The sequence below is a fragment of the Neoarius graeffei genome, chromosome 14 (genome assembly GCF_027579695.1).
Source record: "Neoarius graeffei isolate fNeoGra1 chromosome 14, fNeoGra1.pri, whole genome shotgun sequence".
Taxonomy (NCBI): domain Eukaryota; kingdom Metazoa; phylum Chordata; class Actinopteri; order Siluriformes; family Ariidae; genus Neoarius; species Neoarius graeffei.
Window position 1 is genome coordinate 47,477,147 of NC_083582.1, and position 20,179 is coordinate 47,497,325.

Genomic DNA, 20,179 nt, shown 5'->3' on the forward strand with positions numbered 1-20,179 from the left:
AAAGTAATATAAAGAGTACCATCCTCACAAAGCAGCAACAGCTTTACATGGAACATTAAACAGTTGTTATAATATAATTGGATTATATGTAGCATAAAAGCAAAGCAATAAACAAGTCTCGACATACTGGCTAATAATTAAACCATAAAAACATATAAATTAAAAATAAATATAAAATTAACTTTTATAGGCAACTTATAGAGCAAATATTTTCCACACTGTAAAAAAAACTACATAGTAAATTTACAGTAACTTATTGGCAACAGAGTTACCAGGTAGTCACTGCAATTAATACAGTAATATATTACTTTTAGAATCAAATTAGGACAATTCTTGTTTTAACTGTTAATGATTCAGGCATTACAGATGGGCCTTAAACCTTTCTCTGCCTCTCCACATTTGTTTAACCAAACTACTTTCAGTTTCACAACAGATGAAGTGCTTTGCACTTCCTTTCATACTAAGAGGATGTGCGTGGATGTCTGTGTTATCACACTGTGTACTGTCTTTTGGTACATTGGAGAGACAACATACTCACTCACAACAGTTTTCCTTTAAATACATATTAGAAGACAGGATCATATAAAGTTTTCATTGGAGTCTAACGTTCAGAGAATTAATGGGGACGATTTCTGAAGACATCAGAAGGCTTCTAGAAGGTACTGCCTCAAGACATTACTCGTGTTTTATGAATGTACTTTTGTCAGGTTAACAAGGAAATATTGCACTTAAAATTGTGTCTTATCAGTAGTCATGATATACATCTTCATTGGCACAAAAATTTGACATTTTTTAAAACCTTTGACATTTGGGTATATTGTGAGTTGTTGGAAAATATAAATTATAAAATACAAAAGAGAATATAATTTTTTGAGCAATATAGAAAGTAGCAAATGTCTTTTTGACACATATTTTCTCTTACCTATTATTTTATTATTATTATTATTATTATTATTATTATTATTATTATTATTATTATTATTATAATTATTATTAGTAATAGTAGTAGTAGTAGTAGTAGTAGTAGTAGTAGTAGTAAATACAAACACTAAGCGATAATAAAAATATAAACACTATTACCCATTACTTACATTCATTGTTTAAATCCATCTTAAATATTTGGGAATGAGACCTACAAAGTGCCATTTTGACCCATACTGTGTTATTATTGTATGCTGAAGAACAGTAGGTGTAATATTCAGAGTCACTTTAATACATTGCCACTTTAAGATTTACATCTTACCTATTCAAACACAAAGCATGGTCATTCACACAAACACTGACATTTTATAACATTTGCATTAACCGGCCTTGGTGACATGATCACTGGGAAGGTTTTTGCATATTTTTAAGAGATACTATTTAGAGAAGAAAAATATTTGGACATAAATATGAGTAGGTGTAATGTTTAGATCCACTCTGATAGATTGCCACTTGAAGATTTACATCTTAGTTGTTCAAAAACAAAGCACTGTCAGTTACACACACACACACTGACATTTTGTAGCATTTGCATTAACTGGCCTTGGTAACCTGATCACTGGGAGGGGTTTTTGCATATTTTTAAGAGATACTGTTTAGAGAAGAAAAATATTTGGATATAAATATCACCTGGAAAAAATGGATCATCTTTTGCTCATATACTTGTTTCAGTTTTATAAATTGCAAGATTGTGTTCCATTTTGTGCCATCAGATAAAATCTTTGTGTGCGTGTGTGTGTGTGTGTGTGTGAATGAATGAATGGTCTTTTTCAGATTGTGAGCTGTTTGTCTCAAGTATTTTGCAGGATGAGAACCTCAGTAGACATGCTCAAGAAACAAGAGAAATACTATTAAACAATTTTCGAGTTGTCCACAACAGGTAAGATCTTTCACTGTATTGATGATTTGATCTATCATCTGTTGCCTGTACTTTATATAAACACATGTATAGCAACATCATATAGTAAAATCCTTGATTCCTTTTTTTCACTATCATAAGCCATCAAGATTTACAAAAGTTCTAAAAAAAACCCTAATTTTAATTAAGAAATGTGTTCTCACTAACAGTAATATGTTGACTGATAACGGTAACAAGTACGAAACAGGAAGCTCATATCTACGTGAACATTAAATGAACATGCTGCACTTGCTGCTGCTTACCTTGTGGTTTTGTTGCACGCAGGAACTAAAGCATGCTACGTTTTCAACTGGAGTGTTTTCCACTCAGAATTGAGGACAAATACAACACAATACACTGTGTGATTATAAAATATGCAAAGCAATGAAAAGTTCCAGGTCACTGATTTACCTTTGAAAGAAGGGCCCATGGTAACAGTACAAAAGATAAATGAACACTGCTGAAGCATCAACAGTGACTGTACATCACAATATTGAATGCACTTAAATACTGTTAAAATTAATGTTTTGGAATAAATATTTTGTTGCAATGGAAAATTCACAAGAAATTAAACAAAATTATTAGAAGAAAGTTGATTAAATTGTTTCTAGACTATTTCTTTGCTCTGTCTGTGATAAATAAGGCCTACATCAAATATTATTAACTGAATAATTAATTATTGTAAATCCATTTACACAGCTTTTTAAGTTTGTCCCATATTGATGCCATATCACCAGAAACCCAATATGTAATCAATTAAAATGTAAATAATTATTTTATAATTATGATTCAATATGTTTCCTCTGATTATTATTTGTAACTATATACAATTGCTTATTTTTTCCTCCAGAAACCCACACGAATTTCCATACAGATGTAAGTTAGCACATCTTATTATAATTATTTTTACTTTGACTTTGTTGAATTTGTTTTCCAGACTGAAAATTCAAACTGGATAAAGAATAAAATAAAAAAAGAAAAAAGAAAATCCAATAAGTCAGTATTAAGAAGGTTACTGGAACTTTGTAGATCCATTTAAATAATTAATTCTTATGTTTGCGTTGAAGCCTCCAAATAGTCAAAGCTCTCTCTCGTTTATCCTCCCAGCTGATCTTAGACATGAGGACAGTTCAGATGACAACCACAGTAGCCTGGGACGCTCTGCCCCATCTGATGATCTGTCTGTGGCATCAGACTATCAGGAGGACACTGCGCCTGAATGTGAGTTTGAGCCTGTTGATATGTTTGTCTTCGTTTATAAGTATTATAAGAGATTGCTCATATAAATGTCATCATCAGTGTTTAAATATTGTTAATATCAAACTTGAGCAATGTGCCTGAATTACCAGCTCTTGCAATGCTTTACTGGCTTCTCACAATGTGTCCAGAGGTGGTGTTTCTAGGAAGCATACAAGTACACTAGCAGGGATCAAAGCAGTACACGTTCTAGATTATGAATAAACACATGGAATTAAATAATGTAACATTCATGTAAATGGTAACCTTTTTGCCTTCTGAGCTAGTACTGTAAAACAGAGTTTTCCCCCGTTATTTACATGCATGCATGTGGTAAACTGTATATGTGCAAGCAGTTCATAAGGGAAAAGGCATGCAAGATGTGCCTAGTTTCTTTAAGAACTTTAGGGAGCAATATCTTTGAAGAATGTCAGTGTTTTATTGGGCAGAGTGATGATAAAGTACAGTGTGGTGGTGTGTTTGGTAACAGATCACCCTCTAGTGGATTCCCACGCCTGTGCTATGTGCCAGTTTAGGATATGGAGAAGTAGATGTGGGGGTGGGGATGTGGGGGTCTGTCACCATTGCCTTGGCTGGCTTCAACAGAAAAGGGATGAAGAGCATCCTCTAGTGGTAGGAAAACACATACAGTGTTACTAAAGTCTTCTGTCTGGCTCTTTGAATGTCAGTGCTTCTTAGGGTATGTCCGTACTTGAGATAAAATGAAAAAGGAAAAGGTTCTGAGCAATGCAGAGAGAGAGAGAGAGAAAGAGAGAGTGGGATGATGTAAAGCAGTTTGGAAATTGCCAGAGTGTTGCATCTGCCCACAGACTGGTGCCCTGACTGCTTTTTTATCACCAGAAACCAGTTTGCACTGTGGCTGCACTTTTGCTCCAGGCCAGAGCCATGACTGATCATCATCCCCAGTTTCTCTCTTACCAGCTGGGCCTGAAACACAACCCTATACCTGAGGGGCTGTGTCTGTTCTCCTTTCCCCAATCACTCATTTGCCACAGTTATTATTATTATTATTATTATTATTATTATTATTATTATTATTATTAATAATTTTTTAAAAAGGAGATAGTGTCTGGGAGAAAAACATTTACATCACTTCACTGACTTCATACAGTTCACTGTGTGTCAAAATATACTCCTTTTACCAAAATAATTACATTTTATGTCAAATCTTTGGCAATCATTAACAAGCAATTTTTGATTCCAGGAAAAAAACGGTGTATGAATATATGCTCACAGTGTGACTCAATAGAAACAACATGATTGAAAATCATATCTATCTGTACTTAAATATATCTCATTGTGAGCCTATAAAAAAAGCATAGTCATATGGAGAAGCAGATAATATGGCTACCCTAAAATGACTGTAAGAGGAAGGGGACAAAGCTTATGTGGAGAATCACATCATGACACTCCTTTAATAAAGATAATGACCAGAGGGGGCAAGTGCAGTTCAGAGTTCATGTTTAGTTCAACAGGGACTCTTACTTCAAGACCTTTGAGGAAACACTGAATATTTAATTTGGTTAAATGTTCGCCTTCAGTTTCATTTCAGTATTGAAATTCATTGTCACTGCATTTTCCTCTCAGTGTGAATAAGAAGGAAATTCCTTACATGCATTTTATTCTTTGAAAGGAAGGTTAAAGACTTCAGTAAGTGGTATGAAGGGATCTAATGCATTGAAAATAAAAAGTTGAATGAATTAAAAAAAATCTCACTATAGCAGAATGAGACTCATATTGGAGAGTAAATATAATCCAGATATTCCATTCAGTGATGTCACTGTGTCATTTATATGAGGAGGAAGCTGAGAGTCTCTAAACCAAGAGGAGAAGGAGGGCGCTTTGCTGGCTGGCAGGAGGAGTCAGTGTTATTTCATTTAGCAAAGACTGCCTCCTCATCTCCAGAGAGAATCCTGACACCAGATTTGTTATGGCTGACAGGAACAGATGGGCGCTCCATTGTCAGGGCGCCTGTCTGTATGGTAATGTGAACTAAGTTTCACCCGCAGACCGCACGTTTGACCCGGCTGTGCATGCAGCCTCTCCATGGCCCTTGTCTGGATGACAGCAGTCATGCAGGCGTTCAGGGGCTTTGTCATACAGTAGAATTTTAACCAGACAACTGGCATATATTTGGAACACTGTATGTTTTTTTTTTATTTTCCTGGTGATCAGGAGATAATAAATTGATCATCATTTTGATGTTTAATAGTAATTGTCTTAAAATATGTTCAAATGTCAACTTTAGTTGATAACCTGATGTCAACTTAAGCGTCTTAAACTCTTAAGATGATTTTCATACACTGCCTCTTTTGATGCCAGTTATATGGCAGAATAAGTGTGTATGGTTAGACAGGTTGTGGTCTGTGTGTAGAAATGGCTGGGTGGTATCAGGCACTGCACATGGCCAGGGTCCTTTGTGCTCACTGACTGATTTATGTGTTGAAACAAAAGCTTCTGCCATTGCTGTTATCTCAGCTCACACTGGCCAAACAGCAATATGGAAGAAACCAATCAGAACGTAGGAAAGGAATCTCAGTAAATCTCTATCACAAATTAGATCAAGATGTAAATTTCATTTTGTCAGAGGCGTACAGGGCCTAAATTAATGAAGGTATTGACTAGTGGATTGATTGTTGTAATTAATCCCTAGTGAGTTTAAAAGAGGTTTTATCAATGATTTCAAAAAAAGTTTCTCAATAAAGAGTCCAACCATATGCGTTTTCTAATAGGCGTGACCCAAAGTATGAATATGAACTGCTCCGCTGCTTTCTTTGTTACCATTTTCATTCTGCCTCTTCAATCCTAAATGGGTGGTGGACATAGAAGATATTTAGCACCTTAAATGACTCTGGTGTGTGCTCATACATTGTGGAATACAGTTTAGTTGGGAGCATTGGTCTGCTGACACTCAGCCTTTCAGGGTCTTATGCCATCCTTTAAAGCATACTCTGTGAGTACCCAGACTTTGAGTGGAGCTTCCTCCCTCCTGTAAACTTTTGACCTCTGCTGTTGTGCCGGTCACTTCATGACCTGTCTGACTGTGTCTGTGGCTGCATTTTTGACCTCCATGCCTATAGCAACAGTATCGGTCAAATATAGTTTTCTCTAAATAGAAAAAGGATCATTTCCTTGACATTAGAGTTTCACTACTGAAATTTCCATCTTTCCATCATCTTTCTTTCCATCTTTCCATCTTCGATCTTCCACCCATCTATTTATTTTGCAATTCTTTCTTCCATATCTTAATGCTACTTTTTATGCTCCTATTAGCATGTTGGGCAATAAGAGCAAACTGTTACACATCGTCTAGATGTCTTTCTTTTCTTTCAGACTATAGATCTGGAAACACATTCAGAAACTGAAATATCTGATGTATATCACTGCTACTGCGACATAGGTTCAAAAGTTCACTCCAATCCAGAAGGCTGCTGTGCTGCAGAAAATGTGGAAATTCTCTCTCTCTCTCTCTCTCTCTGCCCCCCCACCCCACACTTACACTTTCACCAACAACCGTACCATTTCCTCTTTCCCACACACATACCCACACAAGGGGATTTTTAGGATGAAGGTGGTGCTACTTATCTCACTGCACAAAAAACAAGAATTAACATTTTATAGTCATTCATATCCATTTTAGCAGCTTGACCCTTATTTCTTTTTTCAGAATACATAAGATAAAATGTCCAATGTAAACAAATTTAAACTGTCCAATGTACCATCAGTGCCTATCCCCCCTTTGCCATCTTGCAAATGAGAATTTGATTTTTCTCTCCACTGGATTCCATTTCTGGAGATTGATGAATTTTCAATGCAAGGCCCAGGTGGCCTGATGCTTTCTTAGGGAAATAAATGATGACTGTGGAGGTGTGTGAGCCTCTACATACACTGGAAAGGCGTTCTTTTACAATTTTCTCTGAGTATCTGTTTTAAGTTTTTGCCCAATATCATTTAGGGAATAACTGTACTGGGATGAGATTGTACCTTTATGATTTTATTTGTGGAGACTATTCTTCATCATACATACATTAAGAATATATGCTGTAATTTAAGTCAGTACTTTGTTAAAATAATTTATTGAAACATTGCCTTCTCTCAAATTGTAGCATGCCATATAATTTACATCAGGTTAGAAAATATTAATATCAACTCAATTAAATGAACGAGTTTCATAATATATAAACTAAGTAACTGAGGCTTTCCATAAAATTAACACCCACAGTAGTGGCCACTGTGTTACTGTAGGTTTGTTTAGCCTCAGGCTATTATAGCTACAGTGCATGTCTAATATTAGAAAAAGATGGAAACTTTTCCACAAAAGAATTATGGCATCTTCCAACACTTTATACACGGTAGGCTATATTAAAGTAGCTCTCTGCATAGGAAATAAAAGGCTATGCCAAAATATTAGACAAAATGTAGACATATTATTCAGTGCTGTTATATTCAGTAGTACAACTAACCACTTTGTACATAGGCTACGGATTGCACGCAACCAAGGTGGTGCAGTGTCAGTGAATTATTTAGCCATATCTTTTTTTGGACGAAACCTAGACAACTGCGAGAGACGAAGGTGAAAAAGTAATGGTAGGATCAGGCCTGAGGTTTTACCGAGGAGTGATTCTTCATGCAGAGAGAATGGCTGGCTGCTGGCCATGAGCTAGACCCAGCCAATACAAACACTTCCTTGGAACTTCCTCTGTCCTCCTTCATATTTTACACAGCAACGCTATGGAAGCAAACTCAACAGGCCTGTAACCTTTCACATTTGTACTGGAAGACAATAAGATACATAATATAACTAATGCATAGCCTGGTCATGGGAGATTAGCACTCACTTAGCATTTCATCGCTCTGATCTTAAAAGCAGTGCTGCATTGTGTACATTAATGTTGACTAAACTACATCAGGCATCTAGTCAATAGCCCTCTGCATTCTGTATACATGAGTGAGCATGGCTGTTGAATGGAGAGGAGTTTGAACAATTTACTTCTGCAATACTATTTTCACTAGGTTCACAATATCCTCTTTTTATTTCCAATAAATAAACAATTAGGAATATTTTAATTTGCTGGCATAGGTGATAATAAAAACTAACAATAACTAAACAAATGACTAGAGTACTAATAGTTAAAGTTCAAATGTTCTTTGTTGCATTTAGCAAATAAACAACTGAGCACAATGTAGTAGTAGTAATAATAATAATAATAATAATAATAATAATAAAACCGAACAACATCCAGTCAATTAATATCTAATATATTATGTGAAGTGCCTAATGTAGGCTATTTATTGTCCCAAACTACCGTGAGACGTGATGTGTGGCTTTCCCCCCCCCCCCCCCCAGAACTGTATTTAATGTTTCTAAAGTCTAAAATCAGTAAAGGCTTAACTGAAATTATAACCTAAACTATTTGCATATGAAAGGACTTAATCACGATTTGAGGTCATCTAATCGTCTTTGAGGTTTTGCTTTAATAATAGCCTAAACAGTAATTATCTGTAAAAACATTAAGTAGCCTATTCAATTAATACTGATTTACACTATAGCGTTTTCCCCACTGGGATGGCGGAGGGCGTTTTATCCATAACTCATTCATGTTTCTGTACTTGATTTGGCATTTCCTTATTTTTAAAATACAATTGTGAAGAATTGAAATACACTAACTAGAAGTATTTGTTATTATTTGCTTAATAATAATAATAATAATAATAATAATAATAATAATAATAAATTATTATTCAATGCTTTATTATTATTATTATTATTATTATTATTATTATTATTACTACAGTATTTTATGTAATATCAACATTTATTTATTTATTTATTTATTTGGCATCGACACATTTCAGGTGAAAATGTATTGGTAAGATTAGGTGCTGGCCAATTTTCAAGTTAAGGTTGACAATTTGTAATATGAACCATGCTGACCACATATTGACCAGATTACAGTCGTGTGTCGGTGACCTTCAGCTGGTGCCGCCTTGCTGCTCCTCACACTCACAGAAACGCGGGATAGTAACGGACACGTCTTGCGCTCTGACCCCAGCACACATCCCCTCCTGGATTGATGGCTGCAATCGCGTGTCTTTATTTACTTTCTACAAGCGAGCGACACGCGTGTATAGGCTTCAGGCTCTTTAAACTGAAAATAACCTTAGCGTGGATATACTCTCACATCCCATTTATATCACGAGCGCCCATCGTCGACTAGCTCCGGTATAAATAAATAAATAAAAATCTGGGTAATTAAAAACTTTACAAATTTTAGAAATAGATTACACTTTAATGAGTTTTGAGATCACTTTAACTTTACTTTGTATATCCTTCCCAGCAGTCCCTACTGAGCAATGTCTGTTTTAAAAGTATATTTTACCAAGAATTTCTAATGAACATTGAACAGGAACACATTTATAACCTGCATAAATACACGGCAGTAAACAGGTTATCTGACTGAACATCATCCCCTGATCAAGAGAAACAACACACACAGCCGACTGCAGACGGTGCGCAGACCGATTGTAATATTTTAGATTAAATAGATTTAAAATAACTTTTAGAATAAACCTTACAGTATTTTAATAACCTTGCTTTTAACTTTGCATGTTATGTTTATGTGTTTAATAATTGAAATAATTTTTAGACTACCGTTACAATTAAATTTCAGTTTTGGCCTGTGAAAAAAATAGAAAAATTTATATTTAGAACAGCAATCACTGGAAGCACAGCTTTTCATTTGATAATTTTAAAAATTCATGCTGGATATTAAACCGGTTCAGTTTTGGCAAACTTGCAGTATTTTGGAACTTGACTTAAATATAGGTGCTGAGTCCACTCTGCCAGTACACAGTTACTGTATTTACAGTTAAACATTTAAAAGGACGTTATAATACATTGGATAGAAATGTAAAGGCCCTGTAGCTATACATTATTTATTTATTTATTTATTTCGCACAGTCATGCCATAAATTCAAATCTTATTCTGTCATCAATAGCAGTAAAGGAAAACAGTTTTGGCATTACAATGTGTGAAGAGGAGTTTATACCACTGAAGTATTTAGGTGGTCCAGTTTTGACTCTTGTTGGACTAACAACATGTATGTTATGTGTGCGTTATGTATATGCACATTTTGTGAATATCTATCTATCTATCTATCTATCTATCTATCTATCTATCTATCTATCTATCTATCTATCTATCTATCTATCTATCTATCTATCTATTTGCAATCAGAACACATCAGCCCTTGCTGATGTGGAAAAAAAGAATGAAGATTACAGGTATCACCTACTGTGGTTTTCATCCAGGCATTTCTTTCTCTCCCCCTCTATTATTTTATTTCTCTCTGTCCATCACTGCTGATCTCTGTTATGTGGAGGCAAAGCACCGGGACCACAGCTTTGCCTTTAATGAGAAAAAATGTGTCAATTTGCTCTTTGCTATATGCAGCTAGAGTATTGGCGTGGGCGAGAGGATGTAAGGATGCCGTGAGTGGATCCTTTTTCCTAATCAAGTGCAGTGCAGGAGAGTGCAGCAATTCCACTCTCCCTCTCTCTGATCAGCATTCCTCCCCAGCCTCTGCCTCAGCCCCGAGGGACCCTAGCGCCTTCTGTTTCACCTCATCACCAGAGTTCAAACTGAGGTCAGCCACTGGACCTGTGCTTGCTTTGCACACAGCTAAAGATGCACAGAAATGCCAGTGGTTTGGTGGGGATCACTCCCCTACCTTATAGTTTGGAATATAGGACTTGTATTGGTTAAATTCCCTGTTTGGATTTAATTACAAACCTGCTTGATTCAACATAATTTAGTCATTTTCTAAAATGAATTTGGGGTTTGTCAAGTTGATCAGGTTAAAATGGGCATATACCATACTGGCCCACACAGAAAGACCCTCAGGCTCTGGCGTGATCTTTGAGTAGGTATTTGTCCTGGCTTTCCTGCAGTAAACTCCCTGCTGATGTTCTGACAGTAATATAAATGTATTACACACTGCACAACTGTGACAATAACACATCCTCAGAAGATTAACTGAACAGTAACAACTCCACACCAGTAGAGAATATTGCCCTTTTTATTTAATCTTTCTTTCTTTCTTTCTTTCTTTCTTTCTTTCTTTCTTTCTTTCTTTCTTTCTTTCTTTCTTTCTTTCTTTCTTTCTTTCTTTCTTTCTTTCTTTCTTTCTTTCTTTCTTTCCCTTTTTACATTCTAGCAGCTGCTACACGATTTTCTTCTCAGTTCCATGTATTTGGTGGCTGTGGGGCAGTCTATCTCTCTTTTCATTTAATATTTCCTGATAGGTGTGTACAGCATTATTGCATCATGTTTACACCATAATCGATGAAGATAAATATATAAAAATGCTTACATGTATATTGTCCTTCCTTGGTTTAACACAGCCTCTTGATTGACTTGTAGCCAAAATGAAGTGGAAAATAATGGCTGAGTATATTAACTTCCTCGGGTCACAATAAAATCAATCACAGTTTATAGCAGGATTAACAGCTGAGCTCATAACACCTTGCTGAGACTATAATAATAAGTAGATGAGGAGCACTATCAAATTTACAGCTTAACTCTGCTGAGTGAATGCACCTCAGAGCTTTACCAAAAGAAAGTACTTGGTCTGTTCAAATTATGTTATTCGCTGAAGAATTGTTATGTATCATAGATTTGTGTATATCACTCTTTGTCACTAATTGCATCTGCTTTTAATGTCATTTCATCGTGAGTGGTCCATGTGCCTAAGTGCAGAATGAGTTCCTAAAGAACAATAACTGAGACGTAAATGTCAGGTAATATATAATGGTGTGATAGGGACGAAGTGACCCAGAGCTGTGCTGCAGCTGAAATGCCAGGCCACTGGGTTTAGCTTAGAGAGCAAGCAGAGCTCCACTAGTGCAGTGGCACTGATAAACGCAGCCCTGCGTGGCCCACTCGATACCTCACCGCCACCAATCTTCTCCTGCCACAGAGCAGCAGCAGTGCCATGCATCACATCGCCATCTCTGGCAGCAACAGAGAGTGCCCGCGGGAAAGTCATTAGCTTTGTCTCGCTCCCTCTCTTCCCTTTTTCCTCTCCTCTTCGGTGCTCTGTTTATCAACCAGTGGACCAACAAACCTGCAGACAGTTCTACCACCAAAGTAGATCTTGTGCTGCTCAAGATATGCTTAAATAGATATTTTCTTATATAAATATAAGAAATATATATATATTCTCATTATATTCTGAAATAAATCCTTCCTCTGTCTACATTTTTTATGAGAAATTCACTGTATAGGAACCAACTCATTTAATATGAGCTGAAGTAAAGTGTATGCTATTTTAACAAAATTAGTGTATGCTATTATTAACAAAATCTACTTTCTCATTAAACATGAGACTGAATGTCATCACAGTTACAAAAATGTGCTGGATTTAGTTTCAAATAATAGAGTATGGATAAATTCAGGCCTTGCTGAGTTAAAGTGCTGCTGAAAGCAATGGTAGTCCTGAAATATTAATAGTTAGTACATTTAAGTGGAAATGATTAGCATGATGCTAGCAAAAATAGAGCCATGCTAGTGGTGAAAATTTCAAAACCACACCGTTCTGAATTATTAAAAATGCAATTTATAGTTAAAGTGAAAATATGAGGCACTTTGATGGATTTCATTTGCATTTTTTATGAAGTCTTATTACTTAGTTCTGCACAGTTTATGCATATTTTGATTTTTTTTCCTTCTTTTTGCCTTTTGCCTTTTTACTATTTTTAGAACTGAAGTCCTAAGAACTAAGTAGTGTTACTACATATGGCCCTCGTAAAATCTTGTCATTAGCACTTGTATAGTTGGCTTTGACCATTCTTTGTTGTCAGATACAAAAACATCAGCTCCAATTGGTTTGTGAAGACTAGATATTTGAAGTTGGATACTGAATTTAACCAATGGGAATCTTCCATGGAGGGGTGGGATCATGAACGGACCACTGTCTTTTTTCCTTTTGTCTGAAAGCGAAATTTTAGGTTACACTGCTACCCTGTGGAAGAATAACAGAACATAGTCCTCCACAGTCACCACTTGCCTGTATCAACTAAAAAGACAATGCATGATTTATAATGCTATATCCCTTTCCTTTCATTCAGGTGTTGCTCATGGATCAGTGTGCCACTGCATATCCTGATCACTCTAGGCTGTCTTGTGAGTGGGTGTGTGAAGATGAGAGACTTTTCCATGTCAGCTCATTTTTAGCCATTCTCACCTTTTCTCTGTTTATACTATTTCTGCTCAACTATTAACACGGCTTGACCTTTTAGATAAATGAAGAAAGGGAGGTGTAGATGGATGAGGGGATTAAAAGGTGTCAGAATGAAGGAACAAGAGGAAAAGATGAACAGAGAGGAGGATGGATCATTTGATGGACTAAGGGCTTTTTTGGTGTTGATATATCAAGCTGGCTGTGACAAACATGTACTGCCGTTGTATTTATGATGACATGGACACTGGAGTGTGTGTACAACAGGCTTAGGTCTGAGTGAAGGTGCCTATAAGTGTTCGAGTGTCAGGGAACTTCGTTTTCATCTGTCTGAAAACCAGGGCCAGTGAAGACATTTTTCATGGGACTATGCGATGGTGTCAAGAAAGGGCAGCGTTTACAGGTGTTGCGTCAGTATTCGGTTAGATGATTTCAGTGGGTTAAATTTTATTTATGGAAACAAAGAATATCACTTGGCACCCTGCCAAGGGTTGATGTAATCCTCACTAGGACAAGGATCTATCATGGTGATGTTGTGAAGTTCACATTATCACCTCCAAGTAACTTTGAAAGTGCAATCACTTTGAGGTCTTCGATAATGGACAATGCAGTGCAGCATACAATATGTCACATTTGACAGATAATTGCCAGTTTAAAAAAATAGTATCCACTGTCATCTGTGTATTTAAACATCTGACCATTTATAAGTAGGGTTTAAATCAGTCTAGTATTCAGTCTAGGCCCTCTGTGGTGGTCTAAAGCTTATGAAAGGTGAAGACAAGGGGAATTTCAGACTTGTGTTCCTCCTCTTCCTAGAGAGTACTCCTGCTGTGTCTGCCCTAAAACATGACTTGGACTATAAATATATCTGAGAGATATGAGAGATAAGATTGATTTAACTCTACTGAGGAACATCTATCTATCTATCTATCTATCTATCTATCTATCTATCTATCTATCTATCTATCTATCTATCTATCTATTATATGCTCAACAAATATTGAGCCATATATGGAGCAAATGGATTATCATTATAAATACGTTATAAGAGGTCCAAAACAGTTATATTGGCTGTTAATTATGGGTTATTGCCTTATTGATTTACATATTCTGGAATTTGACCACAAAACCTTAGCTGCTTACCACTAACCAATAAAGGTAAATACAGTGTCTTGCAAAAGTATTCATCCCCCTTGGTGTTTGTGCTGTTTTGTTGCATTACAAGCTGGAATTAAAATGGATTTTGGGGGAGTTAGCACCATTTGATTTACACAACATGCCTACCACTTTCAAGGTGCAAATTGCTGTTTTATTGGGACACAAACAATAATTAAGATGAAAAAACAGAAATCTGAAGTGTGCATAGGTATTCACCCCCCATAGTCAATACTTTGTAGAGCCACCTTTTGCTGCAATTACAGCTGCAAGTCTCTTGGGGTAAGTATCCATTAGCTGAGCACATCTAGCCACTGGGATTTTTGCCCATTCCTCAAGGCAAAGCTGCTCCAACTCCTTCAAGTTAGATAGGTTGTGTTGGTGGACAGCAATCTTCAAGTTATGCCACAGATTATCAATAGAGATCTTGCATGTGACGTCACAGCTGATCCAGATTGTGACAGATGCCATCGTGTCGGTCAAACGCCATATTCCGCCTTCTACTTCTGGTTCTACTTCTGCTTTTACTTCTACCTTTTCTTCTGGAAAACCCTACTATATACAATTCTACTACAACGGCTGTGGCTACAAGCTCTCCCTACCTGTGCACGGTTTTTATGTTTTTTGTGTGTATTTTTGCGTGTTGTTCGTCTGTACCGGACTTCAATATCCACTACAACCGTATGGACTTACTGGACATTGGTTTCCAGAAGAAAATGACGGTTTGTAGCGATTTCCATCGCATGCACAACATTCCGGACGAGAAAAAAAAAAAAAACATTCCGGACGAGACCAGATTGCGAGACCAGCGGGGTCTCCGTGGATTGTTATCGGAAGCAAAGGGAAGGAGGCAGCGCCGGGAGCCGAAGCAAAAACGAGGCTACAGGCAGAGCCGGCCTGTTGACTAAGCTCAGAAAACAGCCACTCAAATCTCCACTGCCAAGCCTCTACCTCTCCAACGCCAGATCCATGTAAACAAGACGGACGATTTGGAATTACCTTATTCTATAATCGGCTGGTCAGTGCTATACTCAATACTTAAGTGACTGACCCATCCAGTGAGGATCATTTTCTTGTTTACAAGATGCCACATCTGAGTCGCTGACAAATCCTGAATTTCTGTAAAGATAACTGTCCAGAGATTTATAAGCACGCAGTGCTTCACCACTGAACAGCGAGGGAAAGTTGATGAGGTAATCATACACGTCCGGGTATTCCGCTGGCAGTTCAAAATCCGGTCGTGAAAACTCCGTCCGGAAAGCCATAAGGGTCACAAATCTGTAGATCGTTTATTTTAGACATATATCTAGTTATCTGTTCATTAGAAAAATGAGCCGTGTAGTCCATCTGTTGAAATTGATCCATTCTGTACACGAGTGCAGCAGTATTCAGCGGTGTTTTTGACCGACACGATGGCGGTTGTGTACTTTCCGGTCACGTGACTGCAAGATCTCTATTGGATTGCGGTCTGGGCTTTGTTTAGGCCATTCCAAGATATTTAAATGTTTCCCTTTAAACCACTCCAGTGTAGCTTTAGCAGTCTGTTTAGGGTCATTATCCTGCTGGAATGTGAACCTTCATCCCAGTCTGAAACCTCTGGCTGACTCAAACAGGCTTTCCTCCAGAATTGCCCTGTATTTAGTCCCATCCATATTTCCTTCAGTCCTGACCAGCTTTCCTGTCCCTGCAGATGAAAAATATCCTCACAGCCTGATGCTGCCATCACCATGCTTCATTGTAGGAATGGTGTTCTCAGGATAATGGGAACTGTTGGGTTTGCGCCACACATGGCATTTCCCATGATGGCCAAAAAGTTCAATTTTAGTCTCATTTGACCAGAGAATCTTGTTCCATGTGTTTGGGGAGTCTGCCACATGCTGTTGGGTAAACTCCAAATGTGTTTTCTTATTTTTTTCTTTAAGCAATAGCTTTTTTCTGGCCAATCTTCCATCAAGCCCCGCTCTGTGGATAAAAGTGGTCCTAACGTGGTCCTATAGAACAGATACTCCCATCTCCGCTGTGGATCTTTGCAGCTCCTTCAGTGTTATCTTTAGTGTCTTTGTTACATCTCTGATTAATGCCCTCCTTGCCCTGTCTGTAAGTTTTGGTGGGCGGCCTTTTCTTGTCAGGTTTGTAGTGGTGACATATTCTTTCCGTTTTGCTATAATGGATTTAATGGTGCTCCCTGGGATATTCAAAGTCTGGGATATTTTTTATAACCCAACCCTGATCTATACTTCTCCACAACTTTGTCTCTGACCTGTTTGGAGTGGTTCTCAATTCTCATGTTGCTTGCTTAATAGTGTTGCAGAGTCAGGGTCTTTCCAGAACAGTTTGATTTATACAGGCATCATGTGACAGATCATGTGACACTTTGATTGCACAGAGGTGGATCTTCTCATCTCATTATCTCTAGCTGCTTTATCCTGTTCTACAGGGTCGCAGGCAAGCTGGAGCCTATCCCAGCTGACTTCGGGCGAAAGGCAGGGTACACCCTGAACAAGTCGCCAGGTCATCACAGGGCTGACACATAGACACAGACAACCATTCACACTCACATTCACACCTACGGTCAATTTAGAGTCACCAGTTAACCTAACCTGCATGTCTTTGGACTGTGGGGGAAACCGGAGCACCCGCAAGAAACCCACACGGACACGGGGAGAACATGCAAACTCTGCACAGAAAGGGCCTTGCCGGCCACGGGGCTCGAACCCGGACCTTCTTGCAGTGAGGCAACAGCACTAACCATTACACCACCGTGCCGCCCGAGGTGGATCTTAATCAACTAATTATGTGACTTACAAAGTTAATTGGTTGGACCAGCTCTTATTTACAGGTTTCATATGAAAGAGGGTGAATATCTACAGTGGTGCTTGAAAGTTTGTGAACCCTTTAGAATTTTTTACATTTTTGCATAAATATAACCTAAAATATCATCAGATTTTCACACAAGTCCTAAAAGTAGAAAAAGAGAACTCAGTTAAACAAATGAGACAAAAATATTATACTTGGTCATTTATTTATTGAGGAAAATGATCCAATATTACATATCTGTGAATGGCAAACGTATGTGAATCTCTAGTATTAGCAGTTAATTTGAAAGTGAAATTAGAGTCAGGTGTTTTCAATCAATGGGATGACAATCAGGTGTGAGTGGGCACCCTGTTTTATTTAAAGAACAGGGATCCATCAAAGTCTGATCTTCACAACACATGTTTGTGGAAGTGTATCATGGCATGAACAAAGGAGATTTCTGAGGCCCTCCGAAAAAGCACTGTTGATGCTCATCAGGCTGGAAAAGGTTACAAAACCATTCTCTGAGGTGGGATTTACATTAGACTGTATCAGCGGATCATCAGATTAACGTTTTTAAAACAATTAGTGTGCACACAGCAACACCAATACACGATTCGCGTGCACACAGCAACACCAATACACAGATACGCTTGGCTCCGCAGGCATCCTGTGCTCCAAATCACTCTGCCCTGAACAGCGAGTGCCCTCTGGAGGGTGTGCACTCCGGCCCTGCGCAGCTCACAGAGCACACGAGTGAAGTGCACAAGCAGTGATTCGGGACTGAGCCGCTGGGTGTGTGATCCCAGCGCATATCACTTACCACTTGCAAGTGGAAGGATGGCAAGCCTAAAGACAATCATAACTACACAATGGGCAGTATTTGCATCAGTATTTGCAGTATTTTCATACTTTTATACTCTTTAATGAAAGGTGATACAAGGCGGAAGTCCGCGCCGTTTTTCAGCAGTCGCGTCACATGACCAACACCAGCGAATCAGGAAGGTGGATGTCACAGTGACGTTGTCCAATGACGACGCCAGCTAGAGCTCAGCACAGTGTATCCACGTATTCTCAATGTTTACACAGCACCGGACCAGACACGATCTAGATTGAATACGTGGACCCTGGTGGATTCCCGTTTCCCAGCGTTTCCAGGTGTTTTAATGTAAACGGACAGTGCATCTGCGAAGGAAACGAGACAGATACGGTCTAATGTAAACTTGGCCTAAAGAGTTTGAACTCCACCAATCCACAGTCAGACAGATTGTGTACAAATGGAGGAAATTCAAGACCATTGTTATCTTCCCCAGGAGTGGTTGACCAACAAAGATCACTCCAAGAGCAAGGCATGTAATAGTCGGCGTGGTCATAAAGGACACCAGGGTAACTTCTAAGCAACTGAAGGCCTCTCTCACATTGGCTAATGTTAATGTTCATGAGTCCACCATCAGGAGAACACTGAACAACAATGGTGTGCATGGCAGGGTTGCAAGGAGAAAGCCACTGCTTTCCAAAAAGAACATTGTTGCTCGTCTGCACTTTACTAAAGATCACATGGACAAGCTAAGAAGGCTATTGGAAAAATGTTTTGTGGACAGATGAGACCAAAATAGAACTTTTTGGTTTAAATGAGAAGCAGTATGTTTGGAGAAAGAAAATAGTGCATTCCAGCATAAGAACCTTATCCCATCTGTGAAACATGGTGGTAGTATCATAGTTTGGGCCTGTTTTGATGCATCTGGGCCAGGATGACTTGCCATCATTGATGGAACAATGAATTCTGAATTATACCAGTGAATTCTAAGGGAAAATGTCAGGACATCTGTCCATGAACTGAAATTCAAGAGAAGGTGGGTCATGCAGCAAGACAACGACCCTAAGCACACAAATCGTTCTACCAAAGAATGGTTAAAGAAGAATAAAGTTAATGTTTTGGAATGGCCAAGTCAACGTTCTGACCTTAATCCAATTGAAATGTTGTGGAAGGACCTGAAGTGAGCAGTTCATGTGAGGAAACCCACGAACATCCCAGAGTTGAAGCTGTTCTGTATGGAGGACTGGGCTAAAATTCATCCAAGCCGGTGTGCAGAACTGATCAGCAGTTACCGGAAACGTTTAGTTGCAGTTATTGCTGCACAAGGGGGTCACACCAGATACTGAAAGCAAAGGTTCACATACTTTTGCCACTCACAGATATGTAATAATGGATCATTTTTGCTCAATAAATAAATGACCGAGTATAATATTTTTGTCTCATTTGTTTAACTGGGTTCTCTTTATCTACTTTTAGGACTTGTGTGAAAATCTGATGATGTTTTAGGTCATATTTATGCAGAAATATAGAAAATTCTAAAGGGTTCACAAACGTTCAAGGACCGCTCCAGATTTTGTTTTTTCATCTTAATTATTGTTTGGGTCACAAAAAACCAATTTGCACCATTATAAAGTTGTAGGCATGTTGTGTAAATCAAATGGTGCTAACCCCCCAAAAAATCAATTTTAATTCCAGCTTGTAATGCTACAAAACAGGACAAATACCAAGGGGGATAAATACCTTTGCAAGACATATATATATATATATATATATATATATATATATATATATATATATATATATATATATATATATATATATATATGTGTGTGTGTGTGTGTGTGTGTGTGTGTGTTTAACAGTCATTCCACGAAATCGAGTCATACATGAGCTGATAGCACCAAGTTGGCTATAAGCCAGGTACGACAAGATTGAGTGGAATAACTGTTCTATTATATCCACATTCACTAGATTTTGAGAAAGAGAACATTTTTATTTTTTGCAAATTTGATGAATAAAAACTTTATACAAAACGT

At 37.8% G+C, this 20,179-nt stretch overlaps 1 protein-coding gene across 1 annotated transcript in view; it reads left to right on the forward strand.

Annotated features, from left to right (window-relative positions):
* The first annotated feature begins 462 nt into the window (after positions 1-462).
* Positions 463-20,179, forward strand: part of skap1 (src kinase associated phosphoprotein 1) — a 41,808-nt gene continuing 22,091 nt past the window's right edge. Inside the window, exons 1-4 of the mRNA XM_060939866.1 lie at positions 463-659; positions 1,756-1,861; positions 2,730-2,755; positions 2,987-3,100. Coding sequence (XP_060795849.1) covers positions 620-659; positions 1,756-1,861; positions 2,730-2,755; positions 2,987-3,100 — 286 coding nt within the window. The 5' untranslated portion in view covers positions 463-619. The remainder of the gene's footprint in view (positions 660-1,755; positions 1,862-2,729; positions 2,756-2,986; positions 3,101-20,179) is intronic.